General features: G+C 41.6%; 1 protein-coding gene across 7 annotated transcripts in view; it reads right to left on the bottom strand.

Annotated features, from left to right (window-relative positions):
- LOC144132628 (uncharacterized) overlaps positions 1-24,085 on the bottom strand; it is a 75,959-nt gene that overhangs the window by 7,777 nt on the left and 44,097 nt on the right. For 3 of the 7 annotated variants that reach the window (XM_077665163.1, XM_077665160.1, XM_077665159.1), the window contains 8 exons: positions 23,686-23,756; positions 20,715-20,763; positions 17,793-17,863; positions 14,833-14,881; positions 13,582-13,652; positions 10,709-10,757; positions 9,100-9,170; positions 2,383-2,449 (listed from right to left, as the gene is read on the bottom strand). In XM_077665163.1, coding sequence (XP_077521289.1) covers positions 2,383-2,449; positions 9,100-9,170; positions 10,709-10,757; positions 13,582-13,652; positions 14,833-14,881; positions 17,793-17,863; positions 20,715-20,763; positions 23,686-23,756 — 498 coding nt within the window. The remainder of the gene's footprint in view (positions 1-2,382; positions 2,450-9,099; positions 9,171-10,708; positions 10,758-13,581; positions 13,653-14,832; positions 14,882-17,792; positions 17,864-20,714; positions 20,764-23,685; positions 23,757-24,085) is intronic. The other 4 variants (XM_077665166.1, XM_077665161.1, XM_077665162.1 and 1 more) reach the window with 4 other exon arrangements.

Below are 24,085 nucleotides of genomic sequence, written 5' to 3' on the forward strand. Positions count from 1 at the left end.
ATTTGTACACCCAAAAAAAAAACGCGTTCTCCGATCACACACTTCGCAGGACTATCGAATTGTCAGGTGACAGATTGCACAGGTCCTCCTGGCAGAGAATTAGGATTCTGGAGGTATAAGGTCGGTCTCTGCGACTTATCTACTCACTGACACAGCATCCCATTGTAACTACGCTGGCGCGCACAAGAGCCGCACGTCTCCTGCTCATAGCAACGTGGAATTTTGAAGAACCCGGCAGAAAACCTTGAACTACTCGATGAAGTCTGCCGAAACGCATGAACCTGTGCTGCTTACAGATTGGGCTGCTCAGTGGGACTGTCACTGTAGATCCGACTTCCGCGTTTGAGGAAGAAGCTTTAGGGCGTTGGTGTTGTGCTGGTGGTTTGCTTTCGAAAACAACCCCACAAGATGGATATTGCAACGCATACTAATTATATTTATTCTCATTAGGGTGAATAAAACGGCTAGACGATACTCGGTGGACAGCTTGAATGCACTAGAAGCCAACTGTTCGTGATAATCGAGGTTGACGAACTAGAGTTTATTATATCGAATGTGTTACACACTTATGTTCGTTATGTACGCATCCAACATGCTAAGTTCGTTAAATGTGAGGTCAACACATAATAGTTCGGTATATCCTAGGCTCTTCAACGAAAGTTTGTTATAAGCGAACTAGCATGTTAGGTTGCATTCTATGGTTTGATGTATTCGAGGCAGTACACAAATTTCGTTTTATACGAGGTGGACACACGTCTACGCCTGATGGCGGTCGCCATTTCCGCCTGAACTAGTCCTTTTAATGCTAAGACATTAAATTTTTAAGGTGTGTGGACTCCAAACATAAACTGGATCTTTTGTCACCTTCCACTGAGCTGGAGAATCAAAAGTCAGATACTTGCCGCGACCCCCTGTCCACAGTTTGAACGCACATCGCATGCAAAGCAACCCGGCAATGTGGCAACTCGAGCCCGAAAGCACACAACGTACTCTGCCGGGAGCTCCCTCTCATCACTTCATCGTAAGCTTTGTGCGGTCAATGCGACGGTAAAGAGAACGAAATACTAGCCTTGGGTATACGTAGTTCTTGAAAAATACCTCTTTATAAACAGCTATCGCCTTAATGGGCGGTGAGAATTTAGATGTAGTTATAAAATATTCTTTAGAAATGATTTAATCGACGCTATGTTTATGAAACTTAGCATATATGACGTACAGCAGCTGTAGTTGCAACAGCGGTTAAAACTTGACGAATTGTGAAATTTATTTAAATTTAGTTAAATTATGATTTTAAATTGACTTTTTAAATTGAAAAATAAACAAAGAATAGTTTGTTTCTTATAATAAAGGCTGATTATTCTGGAAACAGTTCTCTGGCACATACGTGCTTTATTGCACTTATAATTTCCGTGATGTGCTCAAGACCACATCTGAGAAAAAGGTTGAAGTGTGCAAAATAAAAACGTAAAATTTGAGAAATTTTTAACCTGTTTGGTACTTACACTACACACCTGTTCATCAGTTGTGCTAAATGTCGTTGGCACAGCCTTTGAGTATAGCACTGCTTTGGAATATTTTCTAATTACAGTTTGTAAAGTATAATCCTAACTTAAGATGTCTCAGAGCAAGAAAAAATCCCCATTATTTTAAGGGGAGCCATTGGCGCTTAATTTAGGTTCATTAAAAAAATAGACGAGCGCTTCGTCTTGCTCTTGACGAAAACGTTTCCGCGCTACTTGCAGAGTGCGGCACGTAAAGAAACGCCACAGAGTTTGTCTTTTTCACTGTGCTATGCATTTCTACTCCATGTTACGGCACCACAAAGCTTGCTGCTCGGTGCCCGCGCTGTTCGAAATGAGTTGTGCCTGCATGGCGTTCTTTTTTTTCTTCGAAGCTACATGACGGTATTTTACGTTTATTCATAGGGTGTCTATCACGTAGCCAACATATCTTAATTGTGCCTTCTGAATTCTGAATTCTTACAAAGTTATTAACTAAATTAAATGGTTCGAGTGTACTCAAAAGCTACCCAGCGCACCGAAAGCTGACGAAGGGCTTGGGCTTATTTTGTAAGTGCTTTCGTTCGATGATTACTACTCAAATACAAACTTTTTGTCGAGTTGTTGGCAGTGAAGCAATAAATAGAGCTCCGAAGACGCTGACGTTAGAGCGAATCCCAGTTTTCTGTGCACACACCCATTGCAGACCTGGGCTCATGGTGCAGACTGAGAGCACAAAGAAAGAAACATTCCGGACGCTGGTTTTTTGCAAGGCATGAAAGTTTGTATTTCATGATGCCTTGGTTTGTTTTTTTTACTCCCTGATAATTTACAGGATCTGAATGAACGTATTTTGCACGGCATTGAAGTGCAGGCTGCTTACCTTCCTTCCGTGGTATGCCACCTGGATAGACGGCCGGGGAACTGTTTGCTGCCAAAGAATCCGTCAGCTGCAGGTGGTGCATAAAGTTTTGGAGTGAAATCAATAGTTAGCAGCGAATTAAAAATAGTTTTCGCACAAAATGACATCGGCTACTGGATCTACTACCCAAGCAGCACAGTCCTAGAAAGGACCAGGGTCAAGCCATCTATTTCCAATATTAGGCAGATAATCTGCTATGCTTAGGTTACAGAACACTGCATGTAGTGCTTTAATGAAGTGCCTCTGTACTCTTTCTTTAAGAGAACATTTAACGGGGGACAGACACAAAAATTCTGTGGGCCCTTCCCCCCCCCCCCCCCCTTCTTTGATTTCAAAGAGGCTTACGGGCCTAGTAATAAAAATGAACTGGAAGCACCAGTGCGCTCCGTCAGTAACAACTGGCAAACAATTTTGTACAGACAGTTTTGGATGGCGGTGTACGGCACCTTGACGTCATGGTCAACCGGGTAATCTGGTCGACCATTCTTCACGATATCGGCGCCGCTGGAGAGCACGGGTTTATAGGTTGGTTGGGGAACGTCACAATGATTGGGGCAAGTGCACCTTGACGTCACTGCATGCGGATGGATATGCCCAGCGGCTCATGGGACAATAATCACAACTATTATAAATTATGCTTCACTCAACGCCTGCGACTGAAACTTGCTAAAAACCGTCTCTGTATTCTCTTGAAACAAGTCGTATCATTTGCTTGCGCTTCGCATTGTGTGCTTGTACCCCTTTAGGAATGTTGACCAGTAGGTACTGGGATAAAAAAGAGAACGCGTGATGGGCCCATAATCCCGAGCAAAAAAAATATACAAAAATTATGGACGATCTAACATCTGATGAAACAGTTCCGTGAGACATTTCAATTTATCCTCGATGATTAGTTTGATGCTTTTAATCTAAGCCACGACTTCACACACGTGGCATAATTTTTCTGAAAGGTAAAGGTGTTCAGAGGTGGGTCGAGGACGGCCGGCTCCTTAGAGGGGTCGGGTTGGGTGGTGAGGTGAGGTGGCTGGTAGTTCTATCAATTTCATTCGCACAGCTCGCTGCCCGCCCCTTAATTTCAGTTCAACCCTTTTAATTAAACTCGATGCTTCAGCCGTGTAGTTCTGTACTGGCGAGATACAAGTTTTGTATACCTTATTCTTTACGAACATTGTTAATGTGCTATTGGCTCGAGAGTGGCTGGCAAATGCACTCCACCCCGTTTCTATGCGTCTAGGTTTTCACTCACGTTAGCTTGCAAGGGGTCACTGACGCCCCTAAATCATTGTATTTCTTGATAATATTAAGCTCTTCACTTCCTATCGTAAATTGTTCTTTCCGTCCGAGGATATTTAGCATTACCCTACATTTACTCGTATTAATTTTTAGGTCCCCCGTTATGCTTTGGCTGCCTAGTTGCTGGGTCGCAGTTTGAAATCCTTACCCTGAGTGACTTATCAAGTCCATATCATCAGGGAATCGCATATTTAAAAGGTATATTCTCCGGTGAATAGTTCGGAAGGGCTGGCGGTAAGAAACACTACCACAAAGGATGTAGAATATATTCAAACAGCTGCCGCAGAAGCGAAACACAAGTTAAAGCAGGCTATCGCTCAGTGGAGATCGGTACGGTGGCTCACCAAAAATAGCTTCCTAAATAATGCCATAAAGGGCGACAAGAACAGAAAAAAAACTCTACCCAAAACAGAGGGTGTGCAATGGCGGTATGTGGATTTGACGCTTTTTTCCTCGGAGGTGATCTTAATATTGACTTGCTAATGCTATCTACATTGCAGCATAACTTTGAAACACTCCTTTACTCGCGTGGATTTGACAACCTAATTGAAACAGCTACACGCGTGACACCAAACAACAACACATTGATAGATCTAATTATAACCAATAAAGTTATAAAATATACTACCTTCGGTGTTCTTGCCTCACACATCAGTGACCACATGCCAATTTACTTATTTTGTCTAACGACACCTAAAGGCAGGCGGAAGAAGCCAGGCGTTAGCTCAAAAATGCCGAACATAAATAATAGCACATTAACAAAAATTTAGCACTATTCTCCTAGGAACAAACTGGGATGTCGTATACAGCTCATAAACCTCTGATGAAGTGTATAGTAATTTTTGTCTATTTTTAATTGCGTATCTCGTATCATTTATTTGAGTTCCTAAGCAAAAACTAACAAGATCTCCGAAACCTTGGATGTCGAAAGAATGTCTTAAAATGATACGAAAGAAAGGTAAATTGTTCAAAAAGTTCATAACCACACGAGACACAAATGACAGGGACATATTTAAACGCCACAGAAACAAAACCAATGCTCTTGGAGCATCGCACACAAAAAGTTGTAATAGGCGAAAATCTTTCTTCTTCTAAGCGTGTTACTACAGGCGTGTGTCAAGGAAGCATCCTAGGGCCCCTATTGTTTAACTTTATGTCAGTGACATTGTAAACATCAGTACAAAGCCAGAATATATAATATACGCTGATGACACAACCCTTTTATTTCGAAACAATGATCACAGTCTGCTTGTATATAACATAAATCAATCATTAGATAATTTAAGCACTTGGAGCAGACTTAATTCACTGCAGATAAACGCAACTAAAACAAAAGCCGTGCTTTTTTCCACAAGGCTGTCTCCGATGCCTATCATGCCCTCAAATAATAATTTATTTTTTGACCATGCTTCTATTGAAGTTGTTGGTGAAATGAAAACACCTGTGTTTTTTTTCTCAACAAAAAATATGTAATGAGATAGGCACATAAATGAAATAATTTCACGCCTGTCAAAAAGAGTAGGTATTTTAGCAAAACTCCATTTCTGCCTACCACCGAAAATTATGCTACATATCTGTAACTCTTTATTCTTGCCTCATCTAATCTACTGTCTCCTTTTATGTGGTACAACTACACAAAAAAATTAAATTGAATATATGCACTACAAAAAAAAGGCTATTCGCCATATAGCTTGAAAAGACTACTACACTCATACTGTGCCGCTTTTTCAGAATTTTAAAGTAATGTCAATACACTATCTCTACACGTGTAACTTAGCAGTTCGCTACAAACAACACATAATTACTTCTGCGACTGTAATGCTTTCGATCGCCAATCTAACAACACTTACACGAACATATCGTTCGCGTTCTGCTCCTAACTGGACGGTACCTTTCGTACGAACGTTTGGCCAGCAAATGCTTGCACATACTCTGCCCACTCTGTTAAACTATTTTCGCCAACATAAAGTTATTATTTAAAATGTAAATAAGAAAACAATACAGTCATTATTTCTCTCGCAAATGCAATTTTTCGGATTTCGTGTAATGTATTTCTCCTATGTCTTTAGGGCATTTTGCGGGTTTGTTGCTATGTACAACTGCAGTTATTCCGTGATGATGTTTGTCATTCATACTGTGCCTTTACCTTTCACAACAAAAAAGACTGCACTATGCGTAGTAACAGCTACAATTTCTGTAAATGTTCTGGGATGTGCTGCCTAAATTGTAAGTGCACCAAATGTCATTACCGACACCTCGTTGTTTCGCCATGTAATGGGGCTCGAGCACCGTCCAGTAAATTAACGTTCACTTTTTGTCTCGGGTCCCTCATTTCTCACTGAAATGAAAATAAACTGCAAACGTCTCCAAACATTAAGTGGGGTAGGGGACATGCAAAAAGTACTTCAGGCTGAGGGGGCCACTCGTCAACCCAAACAGTATGCCTGTGTAGGAGAGCTTGCATGACACTGCTGTTATTGGTGCTCGCTGAATCCGTGTAAATGAACAAGCAAACGTGGTGGTCAATTTATTTTGTGCTCATTCTGCGACGCTGAACACTCCTCTGGAATTCCTAGATCTAAAAATTTTAAAAGTGGTACATCATAATCTGCACGCGGTAAATGTGCAGCCAATCATATCTGTAGCCTTTGTCACCTTTGTTGTCCTGGTCCTTCGAGCCGCAATTTTGCCGCTAAACTACTTAAAACGGGAAAATGTACCTGAAGGTAAAAAGGGGCGATAAAAAATGAGGGAGGAAAAAGCTTTTGCCGGGTTGTTGGCAGTCAGGAAGTACGTGGCTTTAGCGGGAAGAAATAAATGGTAGGTGGACATCCTTTGTCCTTTCAGCAAGGAGTTGAGAACTTTAGTAGGGCTGCAGATACATAGGCAAGCTTTGTGTGCAATCCTAGTCCTTCAGCGTATGAACAACTTTCATTAGTTGCCTGTAGTTGCCCGTATCCTCTTCAGAATGCAATTTCACAAAATGAACAAACAACATTGCTGCAGGAGTGCTCCTGGGGACGGGCGATCGGAGAGTTTACAGATTACCTGTGTTCCCTGCCTTCTAGGATATGCATCGTCCGTGCCTTTTATTAGCACGTCAGTACATTCACATCGCATAAGACGATTGTAGGTGACTCACTGTCAGCAATAAAATTAAAGACAGGAAGGTACTACCTTTCAATTTCTACACCTGAGATTTCCACTCTGGTGTGGCAATGGCCCATTTGAGGAAACCATATTGGTGTGGCGAGATGTGTGCTAATTTTTTCAAGGAAGTGTAAAGGAACGTGTACCTTATTCTTTCCAACCTTTTATAAAAAGAGATGGCATTGAGATCTGAGGAAATTTACGTCTTAGCTTTATCACCTCCTTTATATCGGGATACCACTTTTGCAATCGGCCTGTTCTGGGAAAACAATTGCACACTAGAACTAGATTGTATGCTTTAGACATGCGCAATCAGGTCAACGCCATATTTAACTCGAGAAATCTTCATGTAGTCCACACCCCGTGGTTTAAAATTATCGTCTCTCATGCCGATCTGATATAACTCCAACTTTTGGGAAAAAATACCATACTGTTACTAATTGTCCTTGATTCGGGAAGGGGGACAGAACTTATGGCTGGCTGGATGCTGGTGGAGTCAACACGAATAAAATGGTCATTAAGCATATCAGAAAGCTTTTTTCCATACAAAATGGTATTATCCACATTCAAGCTTCGGAGTAATAATAATAATAATAATAATAATAATTGGTTTTGGGGGAACGGAAATGGCGCAGTATCTTCCTCATATATCGTTGGAAACCTGAACCGCGCCGTAAAGAAAGGGATAAAGGAAGAAAGAGGTGCCGTATTGGAGGGCTCCGGATTAATTTCGACCACCTCGGGATCTTCAACGTGCACTGACATCGCACAGCACACGTGCGCCTTAGCGTTTTTCCAACATAAAAACGCAGCCGCCGCGGTCGGGTTCGAACCCGGGAACTCCGGATCAGTAGTCGAGCGCCCTAGCCACTGAGCGACTGTGGCGGGTCACGCTTCAAAGTGCAGATGCACTTTTACTTCGCACAGGACTGTTTAAACGCTTCCATGAAAATGAACGTGTTTATTTGCGTCATTGAAATGCGCCATCACGTACGGATGCTTTGCCTTCCTAAGATTAGCATTATGTGATTCCTAAACTACTTAAACGCTTGAAATCGACGCATCCTTTCAACTTGCGAAATTCCAGTGTATGTATATTTTACTTTGAGCGATTTACTGGTTTATATGTAATTCATGGTTTCCGTGAATTTTTGCTACTAATGAGCGACATGTGCGAAAGGTGTTTATTGCATAGTGCTATTGTCTGACAAGTAGGCGCCATACATGGAATTGACATCAGGGAGTGGAGCCTTAAGATGCCAATCTATATACAAGGGACGTTGTCGGGGGCCAGCAAGTCGAAATACGTGGCCCATAACGACTAACCCATCTCTAGTAACTCCCTAAAAAAATCAAAAGTACTAAATTGCTCCATTGTCGTACACTACGGCGCACCTTATAGGTTATGTGCCACTTTCAGACATTAAAAACTTCTGAAAGATTTAAAAGTAAGCACCTACTAGTGAAGAAAAAAATGTACCGCACACTAGGTAAGCATACCCAACAATTCTGCACAAAAGCATTCTTGAGCGAGAAACGGTTTGTAAACGCAATTTTTTCGTATAATATAAGATTTCGTTCTAATAATCATTTCTTCTGCAGATCACCCTACGGCAGACCTGTATTTTTTTTTTATTCCTGTTGTTGCTATCATCAAAAGCGTTCACCATTGCTTTCCTATGGCAGTCTTACGTTCGATCGATCGATAGAAACTTTGAAAGAAAGGTTTTGCTACTTATCAGAATATTGGACAATTACGTTGAATATCTCCATAAAAGTGTCTTTCAATTGCCTAATTTTCAGAATTTAAGCCCGAGAATTCTGGACATGAATAGCAAACACTAAGAAGTACCAACGTTCAGTACAGATGCCATATAGACTCTTTGAGTTGGATAACTCTTTCTAGGAGATTACAAGTACTTAGAAGCCGATAATTCCCATTTTCTTTAAGGGGTTATTCTGGATAGAAGAAATACCTGCGTGGGCAAATTTCAAAAAGTGGGCCGTGCCCACTAGGCACGTAGTTCTGAAAACCTTACTGCTTTGGCTCTACTCAACGACTTGATTATCATAGTATCAGTCTTTGAATAATCTTCAGGTAGGTTTCAGCATTTGGGATCGCTATTAGATCCAAACTTATTTTTGATTTATGTTTTGCGAATTCTGTACCCTCAATGCAAATAACGTGACGCGCTGCATTTGAATCCCAAATAGACAGAAGTGGCTTTCTCCTACCTCTGTTTTGGTTCCAGGTCGACCCCAGTAGATGGAGCTCTGGCGACCATAATGCTCCGGTTCAGATGTTTCTGCGAGAGAGGCGCAGTTTCAGTGAGTTAACAAGAATTGTTAAAGAAAAGTTAGAATTAAATCTACCATGCTCTCTACCACTGGGCTTGGGATCGGAAAAATTATAACTCGCAATAATAAAAGATTGAGCGACCGAGTAATTATTCTCTCAAAGTAGTGATGGGAATTAAGTGTGCTGTTGTTGGTGTGATCTGTTCAGAGGATGATTTCATCGAACGGGAACAATGCTACAGTCAAACTGAGGGTGACTCTCGAAGGCACAGTGTTTTTAGAGTCCTTCGTCCTAACCCATCTTCCAAGCCAATAATTCGAAACCATCGAGTAACAAAAGTTGTAATAATGTTTTGTAGTGTAAGCTACACTGGCCAAAGTTGAGCAGTTTTGCGTGCTGCGCATGAGCATGGAGCAGTGACGTCACACGGAACACAGCTGGCGCGCCGGAGCCGCCGCACGCTCCGCCGCCACCGCGCCGGACTGCGCATCCTCTGAATGCACCACGTGACCAACCGCGTGACGAAGCACGTGACTAGCCTCTGAGCACCACGTGACCGACCACGTGGTCATCTGCCCCCCCCCCCCCCCCCCCCCCGCACACTCACTGAAAAATGAAAACCCTGAGTCGAGACTGGGAATCGAACCAGGGCCTCTGGGCGATTGAGGCGGAGACGCTGACAATCCACCCCGACGGCTCATGGATTTGCAGTAACTAAAGGCGCATGTAGTGAATTCGAGACTTTCATACATTAACTCTTCCTAACCGGAAGTCTCCGCGCTTACGCTACGTATATCCAGGCCTAACAGGTCTTGGTCATCATCAATTTTTTTTAATGCTATTCCATTTCCATCATTGCTTTATTTACAGAAAAAGAGCCTTCTTTTTCAAGAAATTCGGAAATTTCAGGCTGCAGGGATGAAAGTTTAGATGCACGATTCATCTTAACGATGCTCCCGCGATAATAAGAATGTCTGAAACGTGAGGCGGCATGCGAAAATCTGGAAGAGGAATCTAAGAAACTAATTATAATAGGCTTATGGGTTTTATATGGGCAAATTCCTAATTGAAGAGATGAGGAGAGGGTACACTTGATTAGCCAATCACTCCATTCCGAATGCTCCTCCAAATGTTCTTCTTGTCCGGGTGTGTCTAAGTGAGGCCTAAAGCGAAGCGAACGACTACTAGCTGTTCGCGCACGGGACAATCATTTATTCACAACGAAATATCTTCTGCAAACCTAAAGGATCGACATACCTACCTAGATAACAATAAAAGAGGCCTGGCTGTATAATTACGAAGAGTATTGGCGAGGTAATTTCAAAATCGGAGGAAGAAATCGCAGCGCCGAAAACTATTTGAGATGGGAGATAAAGGAGACAATGGTTTGTGACCACGGCTTCCAATGCCTCTTGACTGGACTGTTTTGAAGAGCTGTCAATATGTTTATAGCGACTTTTTTTTAAACGTCTTTGAAATATCCGTTTCTCAAACCGCAAGTTTTACGCACAGAATAAGCGAAAAAGCGAAGTGTGAACAGCTTACCTTCCTCCTGCGGAACGTGACGGACGTTGGCAGACATCAGGTTGGACCGCTGCACATAATTTTACAGCTAAAATTACACTTCATATCAAGGGCGTAACCTTTCCTTCTTGAAAAAGTGTTGGTGATTCGTGTAGAAGCTTAGATAATGCTCCTTGTATTGGTAGTTTTATATTTATTTAGGAGGTTTAGAATAGGGAACGATAGCGAGGTCGTTTTGTTCCGAGTGACGCCTTCACTTGGCCCACTTCGTCGTCTCGGACCTTTCCAGTTGATGCACCGTACTTTTCATGATGGCAGGAGATGAACTGGCGCCGCATAATGTACTACCTCGGCACAAACACTCTCTTGCGGCTGATTGAACATATCACCTTTTCTCGCAGCTCACTGAAGATATACGACTGTTCCCATTGAGGTTTAAAACGGCACTTCTGATCTTGAATTTTTTTACTTCGCTGAAGTCTCCGACAGCAACATTCCAAGTCGGAATTTTCATTGCAAAAACCGTGTGCTCTTTCTGTCACAAAGGCTGTAGAAAATGTTCAAATAGATGTAGAAAAAATTCAAGTTAAAGCAGGCTATCGCATAGTGGCGTTCGACACAGTGACACAAATAAAATTGGTTCCCTAATATTTCCATAAGTGGTGAAAATAACAGGAGATACCCTCTATCCACGAAAGAGGGTGTGTATAGGTGGTATGTGGATTTCAACGTTTCCAAGCACAAAGAGCGGCAGGAGGCACTCAAAAAGTACTTGAGTCTTGGAGGGCCATTCCTCGACGCAAGCTGTAAGCCTTTGCGGGAGCACTAGCACGGCACTGCGGTTATTGGTACTAACTGAATCCGACGTATGGGCTAGGTGATAGGAAAGTTTAAAGATACCTTTGTTGCGTATCTACCGGTATATGCACCGTCCGCGCCTTTTATTAGCTCCTCAGTATTGTCGCGTCTTCCAAGACAAACTTAAGTGATTCACAGTCAAGAATAAACTGAACGGCAGCAAGTTACTGCTTTTAAATTTCAGCACCAGAGATTTTCACTCTGCTGTACAAATTGCCAATTTGAACAAAGTATGTTGGAGTGCTAAGTTGGTAAGGAATTGTAAAGGCGCGTGTGTTTATTTTTTTCAAAGCTTGAAAGTATGGGTGGTACAAAGATAGCACGAAAGTATTTTTTACCTTTAACACCTCCTTTATATAGGACGACCACTTTTGCAATCTGCATGTTCTGAGCAACTGCGCTCAGGAACTAGGTTTTACATTATTGTCAGGCGAAAAATGTAAAGGACATGTTTAACACTGGCAATCTTTGTGTCATCCACGTCTGGTAATTAAGAATTGTTTATTGCCTGTAATGCAGATTTGATATGTTTCGCAATTTTGAAAAATACCATTCCGTTTACCGTTTTATTTGTCCTGGATGCGGGAAGTGGGATGAACTTATGGAAGGTAGACTGCTTATGGTGTCAACACCAATAAATTGCACGGTAAGCATACCAGAAAGCCCTTGTCCAGCCACAATGGTATTATCCAACTTCAGGCTTCGCAGTACTCTTTTACTCTTACCTGGCAGAAGAATGTTTAAACAGTTCAGAAATAAATGTGTTTATTTGCGTCAATCAAATGCACCATAAAATTTTGCGCTTAGCATTCTTAAGCTTAGCATTAAGCGATTCCTGTACAAATTAAACGCTACAAATCTTGCCTTATCTTTTGAACTTGCGCAATTCCATTATATCTTACATTTTATTTTTGTTTTGAGTGATTTTTTGGTTTCTAATTCATGGCTTCCCTGAGTTTTGTTACTAATCAGCGATATATGTGAAAGAATTTGTTTTGTGTACTACTATTGTTTGACGAGAAGGCGCCATATATAGAATCGACATCAGCGAGTGGAGTCTTTAGAAAGCACTTGGCCACTAAGGACGTTTTCGGGAGCCAACAATTCGAAATACGTGGCCCATACCGAACTACCATTCTGGTAACTCCGCAAAGAAAATCAAAAGATCTAACTTGCTCCTAGTCGTAGACTACGGCGCAGCTTATAGATTATGTGGGACTTTCAGAGATTAAACACTGCCGAAAATTTTGAAAATAAGCACCTACTAGTGAAGAAATTATGTACCTGACGGTAGGTAAGCATACCCAGCAATTCTGAACAAAAGCATATTTTAGCGGGAAACGATTTATAAACGCAATGTTTTTATATATTATAAGATTTCATTGCAATAATCATTTCTTCTGCTGATCATGCGAGGGCAGACTTGTATTTTTTTATTCCTGTTCTTGCTATCGTCAAGAGTGGTTTCCATTGCTTTTCTAAGGCAGTCTTAATTGATGAATCGATGGAAACACTTTAAAAGAAAGATTTTTCTACATATCAAAATATTAGACCATTACATTGAATATCTCCATAAAAGTGTTTTTCAATTGTCTAATTTTCAAACTTTTTGCCAGAGAATTCTGGTCATAAATAGCAAACACTAACAAGTGCCAACGTTCAATACAGATGCCATATAGACGCTTTGAGTTTGATAACCCTTCCAGAGAAATTAGCCGCACTTAGAAGGTGATAATTCCCATTTTCATACAGGGGTGATTTTGGATAGAAGAAATACCTTCGTGGGCAAAATTCAAAAAGTGGGCCGTGCCCACTAGACACATGGCTCTGAACACCTTACTGCTTTGGCTCTACTAAACGACTTGATTATCATAGTATCAGTCTTTGAATAATCTTCAGGTAGATTTAAGCATTCGGGATCGCTATTAAATCCAAACCTCTTTTTTATTTATGTTTTGAGAATTCGGTACCCCCAATGCAAATAACGTGACGCGCTGCATTTGAATCACTGATAGAAAAAAGTGGTTCTTTCCTACCTTTGTTGTGGTTTTAGGTCGACCCCAGTAGATGGAGCTCTGTCGACCATATTGCTCTGGTTCAGATGTTTCTGCGAGAGAGGCGCAGTTTCAGTCAGTTAACAAGAATTTGTAATGAAAAGATAGAATAGATCTACCGCGCTCTCTTACCACTGAGCGTGGGATAGGAAAAGTAATTAAAGTCTGATGATGGTCTATTGTATATGATAAATTTAATTGAAATCGTAATAACTCGCCGTAATATAAGATTGCGTGACAGAGTAACAATTCCCTCAAAGTAGTGATGGGAATCAAGTGTGTTGTTATTGGTGCGATCTGTTGAAAGGATGATTTAGTCAAACGGGAACTATGCTACAAAAAGTATGGTGGGGCAGCCAGAAAAAACGAATGTAAACCAATATGCCCCTGCATGTGCCACTAAGTATAACAGGCTTAATGCTGCAGTCAAACTGAGGGTGACTTTCGTAGACACAGTCTTTTTCGAGTCTTTCATCCTAAACCATCTTCCAAGCCCATGATTCTAAACCCGCGGGTATTAATATTTCGGAAAATGTTTTTAATGCTATTTGATTTGGCATCACTGCTTTATATTCCAGAACAAGCGCCTTGTACTTGAATGAATGCGAAAACTTCAGGTGTCAAGAATGAAATTTTAACCACAGGATTCATCATAACGATGTTGCCGCGATAAGAAGTACGTATGAAACCTGGAAGAGGAATCTAAGAAGGTGATTACAATACGCATTAGGCTTTTATATGGCCAAATTCCTAATCATAGAGGGGAGGAGAGGGCACACTTGATTAAGCAATCACTCTATTCTGAACGTTCCTCCCACTTTTCTTAATGTCCGGGTTTGTCGAAGTGAGTCCTAAAACGAAGCGAACGACTACTAGCTGTTCATGCACGGGACAATCATTTATTCAGAATGAAATTTGTTCCGCAAACCTGTATTATCCACATAGCTACCAAGAAAACAACAAAAGAGGCCTGGCTGACTAATCACGAGGAGTATTGGCGAGGTAATTCCAAAATCAGAGAAAAAAATCGCAGTGCCGAAAACTAGTGGAAATGGGAGTTAAAGGCGACGATGTTTATCACGCGTGCCTTTTAAGATTCTCTTGACTGGACTGTTTTGAAGAGTTGTCAGTATGTTTAGAGCGACTTTTTTTATAAACTTCCTTGAAATGGGCCTTTCTCTTAGCGCAGATTTTACGGACATAATAGCAAAAAACGAAGCGTGAAAAGCTTACCTTCCTCCTGCGGAACGTGACGGACGTTGGCAGACATCAGGTTCGATCGCTGCACAGAATTTTACAGGTAGAATTACATTTCATGTCAAGGGCGTAACCTTTCCGGCTTGAAAATGTGTTAGTGATTCGTGTAAAACTTTAGATAATGATCTTTGTATTGATATCTTGTTATTTATATAGGAGGAATAGAATAGGGAACGATAGCGAGGTCGTTTAGTTCTTACGTATCCTGTACTGTCTTATTCGCGCCGTCCTGCTCTCTAAGGCAAGTGACAAACCAACCAGTAAGAGAGTTCTGCTTTTGGGAAAATTTTCGATGTTTTCCGAGTGACGTCTTCAGTTTGCCCACTTCGTCGTCTCGGACATTTCGGGATGCACCGTACTTGTCATGATGGCAGTACATGAACTGGCGTCGCATAATGTACTACCTCGGCACAGACACAGTCTTGCGGCTGTTTGAACATATCACCATTTCTCGCAGCTCAGAGAAGAAATACGACTGCTCCCATCGAGGTTAAAAGCGCCGCACCTCATCTTCAACTTTTCATTTTGCTCAAGTCTTCGACAGCGACATTCCAACCCGGAACTTTCATTGCAAAAAGCATGTGCTCTTTCTGTCGCAAAGGCTGTAGAAAGTGTTTGAATGGATGTGGCAAAAATTCAAGTTAAAGCAGGCTATCGCTGAGTGGCGTCCGTTACAATGACACAAATAGTATAGCTTCACAAATATTGCCTTTAGGGGTGAGAAAAACAGGAGAGACCCTCTATCCACAAAAGAGGGTGTATAAAGGCGGTATGCGGATTTCAACGTTTATAAGCACGAAGAGTGGCAGGAGGCCTGAAAAAAGTACTTGAGACATGGAGGGCTACTCCTCGACGCAAGCTGTAAGTCTTTGCAGGAGCACTTGCATGACACAGCGATTATTGGTACTTGCTGAATCCTCCGAATTCACTGGGTGATGGGAGAGCTTATAGATACCTTTGTTGCGTTTCTACCGGGATATGCACCATCCGCGCCTTTTACTAGCCCCTCAGTATTTTCGCGCCGTACAAGTGATTCACAGTTAAGAATAAACTGAAAGGAAGGAATTTACTGCTTTTAAATTTCCACACCGGAGATTTCCACTGTGGTGTGGGAAATGTCCCTTTGAACAAATCATATTGGAGTGCTAAATTGGTTAGAGTTGTAAAGGCGCGCGTGTTAAATTTTTTGCAAAACTTTTGAATATATAGGTGTTACTGAGATAGCACGAAATTATTCTTTATTTCTATCACCTCATTTGTAGAGGAGCGCCACTTTTGCAATCTCTGTGTTCTGAGCAACAACTGCGCTGACGAAGTGGGTTCTGTATTTTTTTGAGGCGAAATCTGGTAAAGGACATGTTTGACACTGGCAATCATTGTGTCATCCACATCTCGTAATTAAGAATTGTTTATTGCCTGTAATGCAGACTTGATACGCTTCGCAGTTTTGAAAAATACCTGACCGCATACCGTCATAATTGTTGGATGCGGGAAGTGGGACGGATCTTATGGCTGGAAGAATGCTTATGGTGTCAACCCCAATAAAATGCTCAATAAGCATACCATAAAGCTCTTGGCCAAGCACAATGGTATTATTCACATTCAGGCTTCGCAGTACAGTTTCACTTTTACCTCGCAGAAGTGTGTTTAAACGGTTAAAAAATCAATGTGGTTTTTTTCACTCAAATGCACCGTCAACTTCTGACGCTTAGCATTCTTAAGCTTAGCATTATGCGATTCCTGTGCAAATTAAACGCTTGAAATCTTGACGCATCCTTTGAACGTATGATATTCCAGTATATCTTATATTTTATCTTTGTTTTGAGCGATTTACTGGTTTGTAATTCATGGTTTCCATGAGTTTTTGTTACTAATGAGCGACATATGTGAAAGAATTTTCTCTATAGTACTATTGTTTGGCAAGAAGGCGCCATACATTGAATCGATATCAGCGATAGGAGCCTTTAGAAAACAATTGGCCACTAGGAACGTTGTCGGGAGCCAACAATTCGAAATACGTGGCCCATACCGAATTACCATTCTGGTAACTACGCAAAGAAAATCAAAAGATTTAACTTGCTCCTAGTCGTAGACTACGGCGCAGCTTATAGATTATGTGGGACTTTCAGACATTAAACACTGCTGAAAATTTTGAAAATAAGCGCCTACTAGTGAAGAAATTATGTAGCTCCCGGTAGGTAAGCATACCCAGCAAATCTGAACAAAAACAGTTTTGAGCGGGAAACGGATTATAAACGCAATTTTTTCATATATTATAAGATTTCATTGTAATAATAATTTCTTCTGCAGATCGCGATAGGGCAGACTTGTATTTTTTTATTCCTGTTCTTGCTATTGTCAAAAGCGTTCCACATTGTTTTTCTATGGCAGTCTTAACTGTTCGATCAATCGATGGAGACACTTTAAACAAAATATTTTGCTTGATATCAAAATAATGCAATATTGCTTCAATATCTTCATAAATGTGTCTAAAAATTGCCTAATTTTCAAAATTTGTGCCCGAGAATGATGGACATGAATAGCAAACACTAAGAAGTGGCAATGTTCATTACAGATGCGATATACATTATTTGAATTGGATAACTGTTCCTAGGAAATTAGCCGCGCTTAGAAGGTGATAATTCCCATTTTTGAGGGGGTATTCTTGATAGAAGAAATACCTGCGTGGGCAAAATTTAAAAAATGCGCCGTGCCCACTAGACACAAGGCTCTGCAAACCTTACTGTTTGTTCTACTAAACGACTTCCTTATAATAGTGTCAGTCTCGTAATATTCTTCAGGTTGATTTCATCATTTGGGATCACTATTAAATCCAAACCTATTTTTTATTTCTCTGGCGAATGCTTTACCGCCAATGCAAATAACGTGATGCGCTGCATTTGAATCACTGATAGACAAAAGTGGTTCTTTCCAACCTTTGTTGTTGTTCCAGGCCGACCCCAGTAGATGGAGCTCTGGCGACCATAATGCTCCGGTTGAGATGTTTCTGCGAGAGAGGCACAGTTTCAGTGAGTTCAGAAGAATTTTTAATGAAAAGATAGATTTAAATCTACCACGCTCTCTTACCACTTGGTGTGGGATCGGAAAACTAATATTTGGCAGTAATAAAAGTTTGAGCGACAGAGTAATAATTTCCTCAAAGTAGTGATGGAAATAAAGTGTGCAGTTGTTGGTGGGATCTGTTCAAATCATGATTTTGTCAAGCAGGAACAATGCTACAGTCAGACTGAGGATGACTTTCGAAGGCAGAGTGCTTTCAGAACCTTTCGTATTAACCCATCTTCCAAGCCCATGGTTCTAAATCCACGATTAACAAATGTTCTAATAATGGTTTGTAGCGTAAGCTACACTGGCCGAGGTTGAGCAATTTCGCGTGGCTCTTGGAGAGCCGTACTGCGCATGAGCGAGCAGCAGTGACGTCACAAAGCGCACAGCTGGCGCGCCGGAGCCGCCGCGCTAGTCTGCGCATCCTCTGGAAACCGCACCACGTGACCAGACACGCGACTGACCGCGTCACCAACCGCTGAATGAAGCACGTGACCAGCCACGCCTCCGCGCCGCCGGCAGCTGCTCCGCGACACGTGACCGACCACGTGGTCATCTCCCCCTCCCCTCGGCACACTCACTGAATGAAAAAAACCCAGTGTCGAGGCTGGGAATTGAACCAGGGCCTTTGGCGTTTGAGGTGGAGACGCTAGCACTCCACAACGACAGCTCTTTTTTTTTTGCCTTATTGCATGGAAATAGTGCCGAAAAGAAAAGTCTAAGCACGCTTAGGCCAAAAAACATTCGGCCATCTTACCCCTGCATGGCCCGTCCTTCTAAAACATCAAAAGCCTGGGAGGCACGCACATCCATCCAGAAAGGGGAGCCAGCTAGGCGGCTCTTGCAGGGCAGCATATACACCCCCGCACCAAAGCGCATTGTTCACGAAACAAAGATTTCGACGACCGCGGTGATTTGGCGTGGCGGTCCATCATGCGGCTCCTCCAGAGACAGAGTAGTCCTAGCAGCATAAATAGATCACATGGCACAACACTGTTTTTCTTCAGAGGCAAAAAACGAATACTGTAGGGTGTGATGCCAATGTCCTTCTTAATTGTGCGTTGTAAAATGTCCCAGAAAAAGATAGCATCAATGCCCAAATTTAAAAAATGGTGAGTTGTGTCTGGTATATTGGACAGGCGAGATTTCACCGTCCATGGCACAAGCACCTCCTTAGCATGAAGTCATGCCTTCACAGGCAGCGTTGAGTGTGCACCTTGAAAAAGAATGTTTTCGCGGCAGCAGAAATGCACATTCGCCTAACACGTTTTTAAACACTGGCATCAAGGAACTCCAGAAAAGGTTACCGATACAATGGTACAGGGAGCAAATACACTGTAAGTTCATAAGTCATCTTCCGTCTGGAGAGGCTATACGTCTAGTCTAAAGAAAAGCGGACAGTGAAAAAATTGAAGGTGTCAGCAACTTCCTTAAGGAATCCCCATAAAGGCCCCTCCAGAGTGTGTCCCGTCGGTACGAATAGGAAAGGAGAATGAGCACTGAGACGCCTAATCAGCACGGCTACTAAAAAAAGAGTAGTTTGACGATTTTAAAAAGAAAAAACGCGAAACAATTTAATGCAAGAATAAATGAACAAGGCAGATTCCATCAGATTCTAGAGAAAGGTTATCGCGCACATGGGTTCCAATTAGGAACGCCATACGAATGTAGCAAATATTCTGTGCATCACCTGCACTTTCTTTCTCGCATAGTGGAGAACCTTCAACACATAGGCGAATTTTGCAAATAAAAAAATGTTGCAGACTTAAGCCCGAGCAAACACTGATAGTTCGCTACCCATCTAAGCCTGGAATTGTCGCCTCATGAGGACTATCTGTCAATCCCATTAGGCGCCACTGTTGCGAATTTGGTGAAGAGGAACCCCTAGTTAGTGAAGGCGTCCGCAGTCCCATCTTATTCCACCATATTGGCCACTAAAAGGGCTCAAGTTTTAACAGTGAATAAAGCCGCGCGTAGTGAATGCGCGCCTTTCATATCTTATCTCTTCCGAACCAGATGTCTCCGCGCTTACGCTACGTATATCCTGGACTTACATGGCTAGGCCATCATCAATTTTTTTAATGCTGTTTAATTTCACATCATTGCTTTTATTTACGGAAAAGGCGCCTTGTATTTCACGGAATTCGGAAATTTCAAGCTTCAAGGAAGAAATTTAAGCAGCAGGATACATCATAACGATGCTTCCGCGATAATAAGAACGTCTGAAACGTGAGCCGGCATGCGAAAACCTGGAGGAAGAATCTAAGAAACTAATTATAGCACGCATATGGCTTTTATATGGGCAAATTTCTAATTAGAAAAGGGAGCAGAGGGCGCACTTCATTAGCCAATCAAGTATTCTGGACGCTTCTAACAAATTTCTTAATGTCCGGGTGTGTCGAAGTGGGGCCTAAAACGAAGCGAACGACTACTAGCTTCTCCTGCACGGGACTATCATTTATTCAGAATGACATTTGTTTCGCAAACCTTTATTATCTACATAGCTACCAAGATAACAATAAAATAGGCCTGGCTGTTAAATTACGAGGAGTATTGGCGAGGTAATTTCAAAATCGGAGAAAGAAATCGCACTGCCGAAAACTAGTGGAAATGGGAGGTAAAGACGACGATGTTTATCATCGTGCCTTTTAAGATTCCCTTGACTGGACTATTTTCAGGGGCTGTCAATATGCTTACAGCGACTTTTTTATAAACTTCCTTGAAATGGGCTTTTCTCAAAGCGCAAATTTTACTGACAGAGTCAGCGAAAAAGCGAAGCGTGAACAGCTTACCTTCCTCCAGCGGAACGTGATGGACGTTGGCAGACATCAGGATCGATCGCTGCACAGAATTTTACAGGTAAATTTGGATTTCATATCAAGGGCGTAACCTTTCCAGCTTGAAAAGGTGCTTGTGATACGTGTAGAACTTTTGAAAATGCTCTATGTATTGAAAGCTTTTTATTTACTTAGGAGGTTTGGAAAAGGGAGCGACACCAAGGTCGTTTTGTTCCTACGTATTCTGTACTGTCTTATTCGCGCAGTCCTGCTTTCTAAGGCAACTGACAAACCAGCCGGTAAGATCGTTCTACTTTTGTGGAGTTTGTCGATCTGTTCCGAGTGACGCGTTCACTTGGCCCACTTCGTCGTCTCGGACCTTTCCAGATGCACCGTACTTGCCATGATTGCAGGACATGAACAGGCGTCGCATATTGTTCTACCTCCGCACAGAGGCAGTCTTGCGGCTGATTGAACATATCACCTTTTCTCGCAGCTCAGAGAAGACATACGACTCTTCATATCGGGGTTTAAAACGCCGCTTATCATTTTCAACTTTTCATTTCGCTGAAGTTTTCGAAAGCAACATTCCAACGAGGAATTTTCATTGCAAAAAGCGTGTGCTCTTTCTGTCACAAAGGCTGCAGAAAATAAATAAAAATATGTGGCAAAAATTCACGTAAAAGCAGTCCATCTCTGACTGGCGTTCGGTACAGTGACACAAATAAAATAGGTGTTCAAGCATTGCCATGAGGGCTGAGAAACACTGGAAAGACCATCTATCCACAAAACAGGTGTGTAAAGGCGGTGCCTCGATTTCAACGTTTCCAAGCACGAAGAGGGGCAACAGCCATAGAAAAATACTTGAGGCTTGGAGGGCCAGTCCTCGACACAAGCTGTAAGCTTTTGCAGGAGCACTTGCATGACACTGCGATTATTGGTACTCGCTGAATCCGCTGAATTCATTGGGTGATGGGAGAGTTTATAGATACCTTTGTTGCGCTTCTACTGGGATATGCACCGTCCGAGCCTTTTATTAGCCCGTCAGTATTTTCGCGTCGTACAAGACAAACGTAAGTGATTCACAGTCAAGAATAAATTGAACGACAGCAAGTTACTGCTTTTAAATTTCCACAGCAGAGATTTCCACTCTGGTGTGCAGATTTTGTACTTGAACAAACCATATTGGAGTGCTAACTTGGTTAAGAATTGTAAAGACGCGTGTGTTTAATTTTTTTGCAAACCTTGAAAATATATGTGGTAGTAAGGTAGCACGAAAGTATTTTTTACTTTTATCACCTCCTTTGTATAGGAGCACCACTTTTGCAATGTTCGTGTCTTGAGCAACAACTGCGCTCAGGAAGGGGTTTTTATAATTTTGCGATGCGAAATCAGGTAAAGGACATGTTTAACACTGGCAATCCTTGTGTCATCCACATCTCGTAATTAAGAATTGTTTACTGCTTCTAATCCAGACGTAATATGCTTCGAAGTTTTGAAAAATACCTTACCGTATACCGTTTATTTGTCCTGGATGCGGGAAGTGGGACGGAACTTATGGAAGGTAGACTGCTTATGGTGTCAACACCAATAAATTGCTCGGTAAGCATACCAGAAAGCTCTTGTCCAGCCACAATGGTATTATCCACATTCAGGTTTAGCAGCGCAGTTTTACTCTAATCTCGCAGAAGATTGTTTAATTGGTTAAAAAATAATGTTTTTTGTGTCACTCAAAAGCACCATCAAGTTCTTATGGTTAGCAAGCTTAAGCATAGCATTATGTGATTCCTAAACGATTTAAACGATTGAAATCTTGACGCATCCTTTGAACTTATGATATTCCAGTGTGTCTTATATTGTATATTTGTTTCGAGCGATTTACTGGTTTGTAACTCATGGTTTCCGTGAGTTTTTGTTACTAATGAGCGACACATGTTAAAGAATTTTCTCTATGCTACTATTGTTTGACAAGAAGGCGCCATACATGGAATCGACATCAGCGAGTGGAGCCTCTCGAAAGCAATTGGACACTAAGGACGTTTTCGGGAGCCAACAATTCGAAATACGTGGCCCATACCAAATTACCCATCTCTTGTAACTACCTAAAGAAAATCAAAAGACTAAATTGCTTCATTGTCGTACACTGAGGCCCACATTATAGAATACGCGCCACTTTCAGACATTAAAGACCGCTGAAAATTTTGAAAATAAGCACTTACTCGTGAAGAAATTACGTACCTCACACTAAGTAAGCATACCCAGCAAATCAGGACAAAAGCTTTTTTGAACTGTAAACCGTTTTTAACGATATTTTTTCGTATAATATAAGATTTTATTGTAACAATCACTTCGTCTGCTGATTACCCTACTGCAAACGTATATATTTTTTATTCCTTTTCTTACTATCGTCAAAAGCGTTCCCTATTGCTTTTCTATGGCAGTCTTAACTGATCGATCAATCGATGGAGACATTTTAAAAGAAAGATTTTGCTACATATCAGAATATTGGACCATTACGTTGAATATTTCCATAAAAGTGTCTTTCAATTTCCTAATATTCAAATCTTTTGCACGAGAAAGCTAATATGAATAGGAAACACTTAGAAGTGGCACCGTTCAGTACAGATGCTATATAGATTGAGTAGGACACCTGTTCCTAGGGAATTAGGTACGCCTAGAAGGTGATAGTTCCGATTTTTTAGCGGGTTATTTTGGATAGCAGAAATACCTATGTGGGCAAAATTCAAAAAACGGGAGGTGCCCACTACACACATGGTTCTGAAAACCTTACTGACTTGGTTCTACTAAACGACTTGATTGTAATAGTGTCAGTCTCGTCATAATATTCCGGTAGGTTTCAGCGTTTGAGATCACTAGTAAGTGCAAGCTTATTTTTGATTTATATTTCGGGAATTGTGTACCCCAATGCAAATAGCGTGACGCGCTGCATTTGAATTAATGATAGACAAAAGTGATTCTTCCCTACCTTTGTTGTGGTTTTAGGTCGACCCCAGTAGATGGAGCTCTGGCGACCATAATGCTCTGGTTCAGAAGTTTCTGCAAGAGAGGCGCAGTTTTAGTGAGTTAACAAGAATTTTTAATGAAAAGATGGAATAGATCTACCGGGCTCTCTTACCACTGGGCGTGGGATCGAAAAAGTAATTAAAGCCTGATGATGGCCTAGTGTTGTGTTCTTCGTGTTTTGTATGTCGTAAATTTAATTGAAAGCAGTAATATCTCGCAGTATTATAAGATTACGCGACAGAGTAACAATTCCCTCAAAGTAGTGATGGTAATTAATTGTGTTGTTGTTGGTGTGGTCTGTTCAAATGGTGTTGTAGTGAAACGGGAACAATGCTACAGTCAAACTGAGGGTGACTTTCGAA

This window comes from Amblyomma americanum, chromosome 5, assembly GCF_052857255.1.
Source record: "Amblyomma americanum isolate KBUSLIRL-KWMA chromosome 5, ASM5285725v1, whole genome shotgun sequence".
Taxonomy (NCBI): Eukaryota; Metazoa; Arthropoda; class Arachnida; order Ixodida; family Ixodidae; genus Amblyomma; species Amblyomma americanum.